This window comes from Solea solea, chromosome 8, assembly GCF_958295425.1.
Source record: "Solea solea chromosome 8, fSolSol10.1, whole genome shotgun sequence".
NCBI classification, from domain to species: Eukaryota; Metazoa; Chordata; class Actinopteri; order Pleuronectiformes; family Soleidae; genus Solea; species Solea solea.
This window is the reverse complement of record NC_081141.1, coordinates 2,109,714-2,123,278: the sequence shown is the minus strand read 5'-3', so window position 1 is coordinate 2,123,278 and position 13,565 is coordinate 2,109,714. Positions and strand designations below refer to the sequence as shown.

At 41.9% G+C, this 13,565-nt stretch overlaps 1 protein-coding gene across 1 annotated transcript; it reads right to left on the bottom strand.

The window, feature by feature from the left end:
- Window positions 1-1,878: 1,878 nt before the first annotated feature.
- Window positions 1,879-12,508, bottom strand: npc1l1 (NPC1-like 1). Its single transcript, XM_058636977.1, has 21 exons — window positions 12,301-12,508; window positions 10,832-10,993; window positions 9,832-10,743; window positions 9,463-9,756; window positions 9,157-9,380; window positions 8,968-9,068; window positions 8,718-8,890; window positions 8,496-8,624; window positions 7,239-7,421; window positions 7,039-7,153; window positions 6,665-6,930; window positions 6,468-6,557; window positions 6,123-6,313; window positions 5,087-5,214; window positions 4,871-5,000; window positions 4,723-4,778; window positions 4,495-4,645; window positions 3,359-3,590; window positions 2,469-2,582; window positions 2,228-2,390; window positions 1,879-2,135 (listed from the first exon to the last, which is right to left on the bottom strand). The coding sequence occupies exons 1-21, from the start codon at window positions 12,343-12,345 to the stop codon at window positions 1,918-1,920; spliced, it is 4,077 nt and encodes a 1,358-aa protein (XP_058492960.1). The 5' UTR covers window positions 12,346-12,508; the 3' UTR covers window positions 1,879-1,917.
- Window positions 12,509-13,565: the final 1,057 nt, after the last annotated feature.

The following is a 13,565-nucleotide window of genomic DNA, read 5'->3' as shown; positions in this document are numbered from 1 at the left end:
GGCCGTCAGCTGCCCGACTCTAAGCCTTCTTACCTTTGTGCTTCACCCTCGCTGCATGTGCAACACGGTCGGCTAAGTTGTGACGTCACCTTAACCCTTCTCTCTCTCTCTCTTTCTTTTTTTTGCTTGTAAAACTTTATATGAATAGTTTGCCATTACACGCTGCCATTACATTGTAGGAATAGTCTGACCCGTGAATCTGTTTCCACAATGCAATATCACTGTCTGTCATTGGCTGAGATGGGCGAGGGGGTGTGACGACGTAAAGAGTTTTAAGAGGTTTCCAGGGAAACGGGGATCCCTTGTTTCCACTGGCTTGTTTTTTGCTATAATGCTGCTACTAAAATGGACTCGTAGAGAGATGATTGATAGATCAGCCGAGCGGTGTCGCGCCTGATCTATTTATTATATGTCTGTACCATAGAGTGAGCTCAACCAGAGAAGAAAAAAGTTATTTATATTTTTTCCTCAAGACTGTATTATAATTTAAAAAAAGATGTTTGTTTGTTTTTGTTCTTTTGTTTTTTTGTTTTTTTGCCTGAATCGTTGTTTCCCTTGTAAAATGTGTACAGTGTGTTTTTGGGGCATTGATGACCTAAAGAAACATACAATCCTATCAAAGGGATGCGTTGTTAATAAAGTTTAATTTGAAATACCAAACGTCAGTGACTTAAATGTAGCTTTTCTTCATTTTTCATTCGTAACCTTGACTGGAAACTTCAAAAAATGTTCAATTTCAGTCATGGCTTTGTTACCAAGAGTTGTTTGTTTGTGTTTACTTTCATTACATTTACAGTATATTATTGTTTTCCTTGTATTTTCAAATTCGTTATAGACAAACGAGAATATTAACTTAAAATGAAGGCCCTTAAAAATTTAAAAAGTCTTAATCCCGATGTCATGAGGCATTTATGTACATATGTGTGTTTACTTTCCTCCCTGATGCGCAGGCACGCTCGCCCTGCGAGATCGGCTCGGGGGCCGCGCGCGCGCACGTGACGTTGCAGCGAACGCGCTCCTCCTTCTGGCGCGAAGTAACATCCGAAATCGCACGAAATGAACTCCAGACTCGTCAGACATGGTAAAGTTTAACTTGGCTGACTCCTGGTTGGTTTGAGCTGTGATGGGAGTTAACGCTGTTCGACCTCTGTTCCTTTGTATTGTGCTCTATGGACTTAATTGCTTAATTGGTTACAGCTTGAAGTGGCTACACATATTTTGAGAAGGTCGTTAAAATGACAAGATAGAAACATGTAACTCCTCCATAGGAGAGTAGATAGAGTTGTGCTGAGATTAGAGAGGAAACAGTAAACACAGGACGTAGTTTGCCTTAAAGGTACAGTGTGTAACGTTCAGGTGTTCCAAAATGGCCGCCTGTGTTCATCATAAAGAAACAGTTTTCTCTTCAAATGAAAAGAACCAAAGTTTTTCCAGAGTTAGAAGATAAAAGATCAATAATAAATAAAACGTGTTATTCTGCTTTTTTTTTTTAATTACATTAAAAAACATTTTGCACTCAAACACACATACAATACCAAATGTTATTAATAAGAATATTTATTCACATAATAAAAACAAAGAATTGCGTTATAATGATTGCACTTTTGTTTTAGCAGTAGCGGCCGCGTCACTGCACGTCGTCGTAGATGCTGGAGTGTGACTCTGTCTCCGATCTCTCGAAACAGCACCGATACAAAAAAATTACTTTCAATAAAAATAGAAACGGCGAAAATCGAGGACGTTTGTCGACTTTCTGTTGTGTCCCATCTTTTCCCGGCGGCTCATTGGTCGATGCTCGCTCTTATACTCCACACGTCGTGTCGTGTGCTTGTGCAGTTTGTTCCAGAGGTATTTATTGACTAAAGTTCTGTTTGCGTCTTCGTCCTCCTCCTCCTCCTCCTCCTCCTCCTCCTCCGCTCAGAAGCGATCCACTAGCTCGTCTTTCTTCGTGACTGTTGAGGGTGCGCTGGTGTCCTTCACCGCCTGTTTGGAGCTCGGCTCCTGCTTCGTCTCGCTGTCGTCAAAGCTGATGTTGTCGTAAACTTGTCTCATGTTGCTCCTCGTCTCCAGCTCCTGACTGGCCTTGGCTTTGTCCTGCTGGATCTGCAGCAGCACGGCCTTGTTCACACCGGGACCTGAGAGAGGGACGGCAGGACGGTTCAGAGGTCACTCAGAGTCTCTCAGTCGCATCGAAAAGAGAAATGATAGAAAAGGAAACGCAACGTACCGAAGTAGCTGAGCAGCACGGGGAGGAAGATGAGTCCGTGAGCCATCCCAAGAAGTGTGATGACCAAGTTTAGCCGGAAGAAGAAGATCTGGATGAGCTGAGCTTTGGCCAACGCCAGCACGAGAATGCCGGGGAGGTTTGTCATAGCAACGCCAGCAAATACCTGCAGGATACAAAACATCACACGTATTATATTCACAGCTAAATATGGGTATGATGTATGTCGGGGATTGTCACTCACAGCGGTGCCCATGTTAGCTGTGGCCTCCTTGGCTCTCTCCACGTGTGTGCCTTTGATACTGAGAGCAAACGACCTCGTCATGTGAGACACAAACTCCACGGAGATGCCCACGGCCTGCAAACAACGTGTGGATACATGTGTCACGTATCATTCAGATCCACCGATTTATCACATTTACAAGCGACCCCTGTTGTGCTTTACACGCTTCAATGAACTTAAAGGAAGCAAGAAAATACCATTACAAGAAAAATCAACAAATACAAATGTGGGAAACGGAAACGGCAAATAAAAGTGGAGAAGTTTTACTCAGTTTTAGTTATTTTTTACTTATTTTTAGTTAGTTTAGTTTATTTCGTTTTTAGTTTTACTTAGTTTTTACTCAGTTTTACTTAGTTTTAGTTATTTTTACTTACTTTTAGCTATTTTTACTTATTTTTTACTTAGTTTTAGTTATTTTTTACTTAGTTTTAGTTATTTTGAGTAATTTCTTACTTAGTTGTAGTTATTTTTAGTTATTTTTTACTTAGTTGTAGTTATTTTTAGTAAATTCTTACTTAGTTGTAGTAATTTTTTACTTAGTTGTAGTTATTTTTACTTAGTTTTAGTTCTTTTTACTCAGTTTTAGTTAGTTTTATAAACACACAATTCAGTTTCAGTTAGTTATTGACTCTAGTTTTTATTTTTATTTCAGTTCCCTTTAAGTTTGGGTTCTAATAACTCTTGGACACAGAGTAGAGAATTTAAAGAACATGCATGTATGGAAAGTTTTAGTTTGTGTTATTTTTTCACACGTCTCTCTCTCTCTCTCTCTCTCTCTCTCTCTCTCTCTCTCTCTCTCTCTCTCTCTCTTTCTCTCTCACTCTCCCTCTCCCCCCCTTGCGTGTTCTTACCGTGACCAGGTTGATGAGAGCCACGGCGTTGTAGTCGATGTTCCACAGCGTCATCACGCCCACCGTGTCCACGATGATCATGACGATGGTGAGCAGGTTGAGCAGACCGGAGCGCAGGTCCAGACCCAGCAGGAGACAGCACACGACGAAGGTGGGCAGCAAACACAGGGAGATGTTGAAGAGTCCTTCAGGCACGATGGTCAGGTACTGCTCATAAAACACATTAGTCACCCTGGAAGAGGAGAAGATCACGTCCACATGTGAATGCACGCTCAAAACTTTATAGACACAGACAACGTCGGAATAGTTTAGAGTTTGTTTTACTTAGTTTTAGTTATGTTTACTTAGTTTTAGTTGTTTTTTACTTAGTTTTAGTTATTTTTACTTAGTTTTAGTTATGTTTACTTAGTTTTAGTTATGTTTACTTAGTTTTAGTTATTTTTTACTTAGTTTTAGTTATGTTTACTTAGTTTTAGTTGTTTTTTACTTAGTTTTAGTTATGTTTACTTAGTTTTAGTTGTTTTTTACTTAGTTTTAGTTATTTTTTTACTTAGTTTTAGTTATTTCTACTTAGTTTTAGTTATGTTTACTTAGTTTTAGTTATTTTTACTTAGTTTTTTTTTTTTTTGCTTAGTTTTAGTTATTGTTGCATGGTTTTAGTTATGTTTACTTAGTTTTAGTTATTTTTTATTTAGTTTGAGTTATTGTTGCATGGTTTTAGATATGTTTACTTAGTTTTAGTTATGTTTTTTACTTAGTTTGAGTTATTTCTAGTTAGTTTTAGTTATGTTTACTTAGTTTTAGTTATGTTTACTTAGTTTTAGTTACTTTATTTTTTTTAACTTAGTTTTAGTTATTGTTGCATGGTTTTAGTTATGTTTACTTAGTTTTAGTTATTGTTGCTTAGTTTTAGTTATGTTTACTTAGTTTGAGTTATTTTTTACTTAGTTTTAGTTATTTGTACTTAGTTAACTTAGTTTTAGTTTTTTTTTTTAGTTTGTTTTATAAACACAGAATTCAATTTCAGTTATTTTGACTCTAGTTTTAATTTTTATTTCAGTTCCCTTTTAGTTTGTGTTATTGTATTACCTTTATAAGAACTCTTAGACACAGAGCAGAGAACTTAAAGAACATACGTGTATGGAAAGACTTCAAAGTCAGGCGAGGTTCCCGAGACGTTCCTCATGCTCAGCGTGATGTTGTAAGCCAGTTCTCTGGACTTGAGCAGAGCAGCGGTGAACTCCTGAGAGTTTTTCAGAGGTGTGTGATACGCCATAAACCGAGAGGCTGCAAACACACGAGGAAAAGCTTCACTCGCCCGGTTCATTTTTCTACTTACACTAACATAGAGTCACAAGACTCACCTATAATCTCTCCACTCTCGTCCCTGACCACGGCCGTGTCGTACGCTCCCAGGCCTCTGTGTGAGGAGAAGATGAGCAGAGACAGTGTTGTTCTCATGTTGTCGCATATTCGTCTTTGTGTTAGTTTGTGTGCAGACGTGAAACGCACCCTTTAGGACACTGCAGGTCAGGTCTGTTACCCAGGAAGTCGGGGAGGAAACGCTGGAATTGTGTCACGTTGGGCCTCAGGACGCCGTCTTGGGGAGCCTTCATACATTTACTGTCGCACCTGTAAACAGCTGTGGAAACACACGGGCAGAGTTAAGTGAAATAATATAATATATAAAGTTTATTTGGACCGTGTCTCAGTGTGGTTTCTCCTCACATTCAGACGCGGGACAGAACTTCCCGATGTCTGGACCTTCCGTGTACAAGCGACAACATTTCGATCCAGGGTTGAGCCAATCGATGAAATCATCCACCCAAGAGTTGGAGGGGATCCCCAGGTAAGATCTACACATGATGCACATTATCACATTACCACAGCCCATAAACACAGAAAATCAGCTCAGTTTCATGTCTTTAAAACTATATATACACACATACATATATGCTCCCCGGTTTTCTTTGATCTCTGTCACTTTGTGTGTTCAGTTGTTGATAAAATAGCAGTGATAATAATCTTTGCCCCTGTTTTTCGGGCCCTCGCCCTCAGGTCTGATCTCTGTGTACAGACTCGGATATTTCACAGAATGAAGGGTTTCGTCGTTGCATCATCCTGAGTCTGAGTTTCAGTCGTGAGCTGCGAGCGTGGAACAGTTTGCTGGAAAATGTCTATTTTTTTTTTTTTTTCGCCCATTCCCTTCTGTTCCACATGAAAACGTCATGTTCTGGATAATAATAATAAAGTTCAGTGCTTTCAACTCAATCACGAAGGGGATTAGAGGAGATGATAGAGTGACGTTCACATTAAATTAAATAAATACAAGAGTGTTGCTGTTTGTTAGAACTCATCTATCTAATCCTAATCTTATCTGGAGGATGTTAATTAGAGATTATCTAATGGTCACGGTCACCTTTAAGTTATCAGATGGGATCACTTTCATGTCATCATGCTTTTATATCACAGTGGACGTAATATAACCGTTGTTATTCACGGAGTAACTGCAGAAGGTTCCCTCAAGTCATTATTTACAGTTATTTGTGTGTCTGTTATCTGCTCAGTGGCATTCGTGTAAGTCAGTTTATGATTAACTCGTGTGATTGGCTGGTATGCCAGAGGTTGCCACTGTGATACCACGTTCAAGGATGAGCCCAAGTTCAAGGATTTGTCAGTGAGAAAAAGACTCACACGCACTCACTCACTGACTCACACACTTACAGACGCACACGCTCACAGACTCACACACTCACTGACTCACCGATCAGGGTAACTGGTCGCATACTGGACTTTCTGGGTCAGAGAGAATTGATCGCAGCCCACGCTGGAGCACACGGCGTTCATCCCGTCCAATGAGTTGAAGTTGAAGCCCTTCTTTGTTACAAAGTAAACAGGAGCTCCGACTTCAAAGTATTTGTACAGATAATTGAAATAGTCCAACATGTAAGAGCCCTGCACCAAAAACACAACATTATCACACTTTCATTAGAAAAGGAGCATGGAGGTGTTATATGAAGGTGTACATATATGTATATGTGTATATGTACTGTATATACAGTATAGACTGTGTGTATATATACAGTAGTTGCATGAACTGCTTCCTGACCTGAGGCATGGCGAGCTCCTGATCCAGACCGACTGTGACGTTGAACATGAGGAATAAAGATCCACAAAGCATGAAGATGAAAACCAACATCTGCAGAAAAGAGAGGAATAGACGTATTCAATGACGACGATGAAAACGACACACAAAAGACAGCTTGACCTTTCAACCTTTCTGATCATCAGAGAGTGTGCGTTTACCACTACGATCCTGGTGTAGCTGTGCAGCAGCACAGGTGCGTAGTACTTCCTCATGAAGGGTAGCAGGAAGCCCTCGCTGCGCTTTTTGGGGCGCTGAGTGGACACGGTGACGCAGCAGAGGACTTCACAGCGGTTGTTGTCCTGGCGCCGGGCGTCGAGGGAGAGCAGCGCCACGAAGGCTGTGACCTGAAGGATGAAGTCCATGAGCACGGCCAGAGCGGCATACAGAGCGAAGGTCTTGACCGCCGGCATCGTGGACAGGGCCCCTGAAGTAGGACAGGTCGACATGTGAGCACAAACAGTATTTCTATGTGTTTTTAATGTCAGAGATGCACATTATCCACGCGCTCCTTGAAGAAAAGAAACATTCCTACCCAGAAAGAAGCAGATAGACTCTGACAGGCTACACAGGAGCATGCTGGGAGCCACGTTTCCAAGAACCCGGCCAATTTGCTCCTCTCGTTTTTCACCGGGCCTTCGCTCGTCCCTCTGCGGGGCAGGAAGTGACACGTGTTACCACGTCTCATAACTACTGACTGACAGCAATAAGTCATCGATACTTCTAAACACACACCTGGTACTCCAGGACAAAGATGAATATGTTGTCTGCTCCCACAGCGAGCACCAGGAAGGGCACGACCTGCAGAATGACCAGCGAAGACGGAATCCCGATCCAGGAGTAGAAGCCCATGGACGCGAGGACGGAAGAGGCCACCACCAGGATCCCACCCATGCCCACCAGGAACTTGGAGTCCACCTTGACGACACGGAGATAAGACTTTATCTCCGTGTACACTTTAAATGTACACTCAACCCTCACTGATTTTCATATCTTTTTTTGCTATATCATGTCTTCTGTATTGTATAACAGCGAGAGCAATAAACCAACGGGCTCCGACTGTGGAGATAAGCGCGGTGTATGCTGACGAGGGCACCGCTGCAGTTCCTCCTTATCTCACAGGTGATAAGTTTCATCCATTACTTACTTCACTTTCTTGACTTTGCACCGAAATATGTTCCATGTTAAACCAAACGAATCTCATCCAGACTCGTTTGAAGCCACAGACTCAGCATCAACAGATCAACTGATCATCAACAGATCAACTGATCATCAACTGATCATCAACAGAACATCAACTGATCATCAACAGATCAACTGATCATCAACAGATCATCAACTGATCATCAACAGAACATCAACAGATAAACTAATCATCAACAAATCAACTGATCAACTGATCATCAACAGATCAACTGATCATCAACAGATCATCAACAGATCAACTGATCAACTGATCATCAACAGATCATCAACTGATAAACTAATCATCAACAAATCAACTGATCAACTGATCATCAACAGATCAACCGATCAACAGATCAACTGATCATCAACACATCATCCACAGATCATCAACTGATCATCAACAGATCATCAACAGATCATCAACAGATCATCAGCTGATCATCAACAGATCATCAACTGATCATCAACAGATCAACCGATCATCAACACATCATCAACTGATCATCAACAGATCATCAACTGATCATCAACTGATCATCAGCGTTTTTATGTAGCTAGTATAATATTTACATATAGTACAATTAAGGTGCTTTTTTTTTTCATTCTGCAAGTGCAGATTAAATCGGAAACATTGTTTTAATTCATGCTGAACAAGGCATTAATGTTTGTATTCAAGTCAAAACATTTGACCAAAAAACCATCAACTTGCACTTGATGTGAGACAACAAGCATCCTCGCGGTTCATCCTCCTGTTAATTCAATCAAAAGTGGTAAATAAAATGATTATTATCATCTGTGTCTCACCAGTATACGTTTCCATGACGAGTATTCCCCCAGCGCAACAGCAATGTAAACAAAGATGACAGCATAGCTGATCATAAAGATGGGGATGTCCTCCGCTGTTGTCCGGTTAATCTCATCCTCCAGAGACCTCTGTGAGACGGGATTGGGACAACCCAAGGATTAGTGGCCAAGCCATGATTTCTGGACTCGTAAGCAGAGTCTACAGCTGTGAGTTTATTTTACCTCTGACATGTAAGCAAAGGTGAAGCTGTTCTCTGGACTTTTCTGGAACTCTTGGACGATTTTGAGGAACTCTTTCTCCCACAGCATTGCCACTTTAAATTTGGGGTCGCTGCGAGGGAAGTTGTTGAGGGAGAAGGTTACGATTAAGGCCTCGGCTTTTGTGTAATCTTCATCTGGAGAAAAAGCAAACATTGGGTTAAAGTGAGATGTGAAGATGGTTTGTGGTTTGAGGGTGCAGGAAGTCACTTACTCTCATAACCTCCCACAGCTAGAAAAGGGAAGACCGGAGCTCCATAGTCAGCCATGCAGCTCATGTCTAAGTCTGTGATGTCTTTGAAGGACAGAGGAGAGCTGGAAGAAGGAAAGGAAAGTCGTGGTTAAGTCGCAGACAAACTTCAGGTCACTCACTGTTTGATTTTCCATTTTTCTGAGTGGTTACTTTAAGCAGTAGAACAGATGATCTCTCCAGTCCACCTCTTTGGTCACTCCCAGCTCTGTCATGTTCACCTTGGCGTTGATGTTGTCCAAGCTGTTCTGGAAATATTGAGGTAAACTGTTGACTGCACAGTCTGTCAGGGACGGGTTGGACGGGTTGAGAGGTGCAAAGCAGACGTCCTTCAGAGTCGCTGTTCGGTTCAGATCCTCGGACCAGAACTCAATGTTCTAAAAAAGTGTCCACAATAAAACGATGAGCATTTACAAAAACCACTGCGTTATCACCTTTAGGATTTTCTTCTCTTCTTACCTGTATTCGTGTCTGGAGCTGCAGAAGCTGGATGATGAGGTCTTTGGACAAAATCCCGCTGAAGTTCTGTGGCCCAAACAGCAGAGAATCATAAATGTGGCCTTTTCTGTTTGGTGCCGTGAAGATAATCTGGTTTGTCCTGAAGAAGGGGCCAAAGCTTTTGTCGTGGAAGTCCTTCTCCTGGCGAGCGCGGCTGTTGGGAGCAGACCAAAGCTCCACCGGGTCTGTGGTGAGTTGGATGTCTTTGAGACCGGCGCTGAAAACCGCCACGACCACGGCTGACAACAGCAGCACCTGAGAGGAAACACGAGCAAGATTGATGACGGATGCATTTATTTAATCATACATAGGTGTGTGTCGTGGACTTACAGTGAGCGGATAACTGGCCATGACCGTTCCCCATTTCTTAAACATCAAGCTGAGGAAAGCTTGAGCTGCCAGACTGTTCCTGTCAGCGCAGGTCACGTCTGAAGGTTCCACAACCATTCGAGTCACATCATTACTGTTCTGGTCTTTGCTTTTGCTCTTTCTTTTCCCTTTCTCTTCGTCCTTTCTTTTCTTGGACTTCAAAAAGCTTGAGATGCAGAGCTGAAGCAGGAAGATAAATATTAGGAGACAAAGTAGGATAATAGCCACAAGGAGGAAGCCATCCATCCCCAACAGTATGAAGGGGGCGGCGGGCGGCGGAGGGGGAGGCATACTTGGACATGACTCTTCGCAGTCTTGGCAGGAGCAGGCTTGACCTCCTGACGGCGTGGTCTCGTTGCACATAAGAGCTCGTCCATTGTAGGGGATGACGCCCTTCGGTAAACCCTGGGTGTCGCCCTCTTTCACCAGCGTGAAGTCGATGTCCAGAGGAGCCAGCCCGTTACTGGAATCTCCCTGGAAGTCGAACCAGCGCTGGGCGTTGCAGAGTTTTGCTCCATAGCGGCCGCACATGGCAGAGATGGCAAAGCCTCCCGTCGCAGGGATCCTGACATTTTTACACGACTGGAAGGAACCCTCTGCAAAGGCGGTGCTGAGAAACGCCTGGTAACCCACGACGACCTCAATGGTCTTGTTCAGCTCAGTGACATTCATGACCTTTAAGATTTTGACCGTCTGGCTTTGGTTTGGGCTGCAGGTGTTGATGCAGTGCAGGTGGGCAAAGTTGTCGGCGCAGGATGGACAGCGGAGCAGCACGACTTTGGACAGCGCCAAGCTGGCCTCCAAGGACGTCAGCTGTTTACTGGAGCAGCAGGCGAAGGTGTGGTTCTCACCGCGGTCCAGCATGGGACACACCTGCAACAGGAACTCAAGCTTCATCACTGTCAACTACAAATGACAGCAGATGAAGCTGCTGTGTTCTGCTTCACTGAAACATACAGACCCTGGCCAGTTTCTTGTAGTCTTTTCCTCTGACCGCGCGGGCTGGATTGTAGTCAACACAGGGAACTTTGACAGGGAGGAGGGATCCTTCGACTAGAGGGTTCTTTGCACACTCTTCATAGAAAGCACAGATACCAGCCTCATGTAGGGCGTCGGACAGCACCTGCACGGACGACACACGTCAAATCAACACGAGAAAAACTCCTCAGATCTTATAGTAGCGTGTGGTTCTGGTGCACATGAGAGTTATTTGGGCACTTCCTTGTTTACATAAATCCAAATTTAACAGTTTTATGATTTATGAATGAAGATATTAAAATATTAATCCATATATGTCACGGTGACCTTAGAGCTGTCCTGCTTTAGAGTTTAATTACATTACACAAATACTAACAAATACCAACAAATACCAACAAATACTTACAAATACTAACACATACTGACAAATATTAACAAATACTGACAAATACTTACAAATACTAACACATACTGACAAATACTAACAATACTATCAATACTTACAAATACTTACAAATACTAACACATACTTACAATACTTACAAATACTAACAATACTTAAACATACTGACAAATACTGACAAAACTAACACATACTAACAAATACAAATACTAACAAATACTGACACATACTTACAAATACTAACAATACTTAAACATACTGACAAATACAAATACTAACAAATACTGACAAAACTAACACATACTAACAAATACTGACACATACCAACACATACTAACAAATACTGACACATGCTAACACATGCTAACAAATACTTACAAATGAATGAACTTGTTTCTTAGGTACTTAAAGGTACCTTTGTTTATGTTAAAGAATTCCATTGTCTCGTCATATTTGATGGGTTATTATGGGCTGTGGGAGCAGTTGTTAAAACTCTGCATAAATAAAATCACAGTCTCTCTCACACACACACCTACAGAAAAGCCCTGGGTCCAACTGGGATTCAAACCACTGACCTGGTTGCTGTGAGGCAACAGTGCTAGCCACAACTTCACCGTGTGTCCGTAATGTTTGATAACCACTCAAAATGTACCATTTCAAAAATTGAAAAAGAACCAGTGTCAACTTTACATGATTTAAATATAATATACTACAATGTTTCTGCTTTGTTGAAAATGTCTAATACTAACTCTGATATAAAGTATATTTAGACATGAAAATGTAACACACTTTACTGCATGAATACCTTTTGTATTCCTGCATGAAAATAACATTAAACAGAACATTTACACCACCCAGACTTTTTAATGATACAGGTGTGACCAAGCAGTACTTACTGTTACTTTAATACTTTAAAATATGTACACTTTGACATGTATTTAGTATTTAAATTCATCACAGGAAAAGTTCCTCTCCTTTTTAAAAACACATTTTTTTTTTACTGTATTTTACAAAGGTACACAAAGGTATTTGTACTAAGTATAACTTACCACACAAGAGCACATCAGAGCGACGAGGGCAGCAACACGGACCATGATTCCTGAGAGTTCCCTCAACAAAGAGTCCACACAAACACGTACAGTACAGTGGAGTACTACAGTGGAGTACTACAGTGTATCTGAATCTCTGTTAGTCTGTGTGATTATACATGAGACTGAGACACAGAGTCGCTCTCTCTGTTAGGGAGGACACACAGAGACATTAGGACATGCCCAGTCTGCCTGTGACGTCTCTCCTGTCTTATCTGGTCTGATGCAGCGTCCGACCAATCACAATTATATGTGATCAGTAGTTTTGTGTGATTATTAACGAGGGAGGGGTTTTGATAGGGTTGCCGTGGAGACGTGAACAAGGAGGCAGAGACGACAGAGGAATCCAAAACAACAAACACGCCCGAGTTCTTCACGTAACAGGTGTGAGGTGTCTTCACCTGAGACACCTGTGTCTTTATCACTCAATCTGTTTCTGTGGAAGATACAAGATTATCACTCTGATATTTAATCCCCGATATCTGCTATCATCTCCTTTAATCCCAGATCACACGCATCTACAGTCAATCATATATGATTTGGGGCAGAGTACAGTATACTACTACAGAGTACTTCACAGTACAGTATACTACTACAGAGTACTTCAGCGTACTTCAGTGTACTTCAGTGTACTTCATTGGGCCTGAATGTGAACTTTAATGCAGCATGTCATGTCACTAGATGTGATTGTTGTACTTCATGTGGTGACACTCACTCACTGCTGCTGTGTCTTGAATCTCCTCAGATTAACATCTGCTCATCTCGTCTCAGATTAACATCCGCTCATGTCGTCTCCTTAGATTAACATCCGCTCATGTCGTCTCCTCAGAGTAACATCTGCTAAATCGTCTCCTCAGATTATAATCTGCTCATGTCGTCTCCTCAGAGTAACATCTGCTAAATCGTCTCCTCAGATTAACATCTGCTCATGTCGTCTCCTCAGATTAACATCTGCTCATGTCGTCTCCTCAAATTAACATCCGCTCATGTCGTCTCCTCAGATTAACATCTGCTCATGTCGTCTCCACAGATTAATATCTGCTCATGTCGTCTCAGATGAACATCTGCTCATGTCGTCTCCTCAGAGTAACATCTGCTAAATCGTCTCCTCAGATTAACATCTGCTCATGTCGTCTCCTCAGATTAAGATCCGCTCATGCCGTCTCGTTAGATTAAGATCCACTCATGTCGTCTCCTTAGATTAACATCTGCTCCTGTTGTCTCCT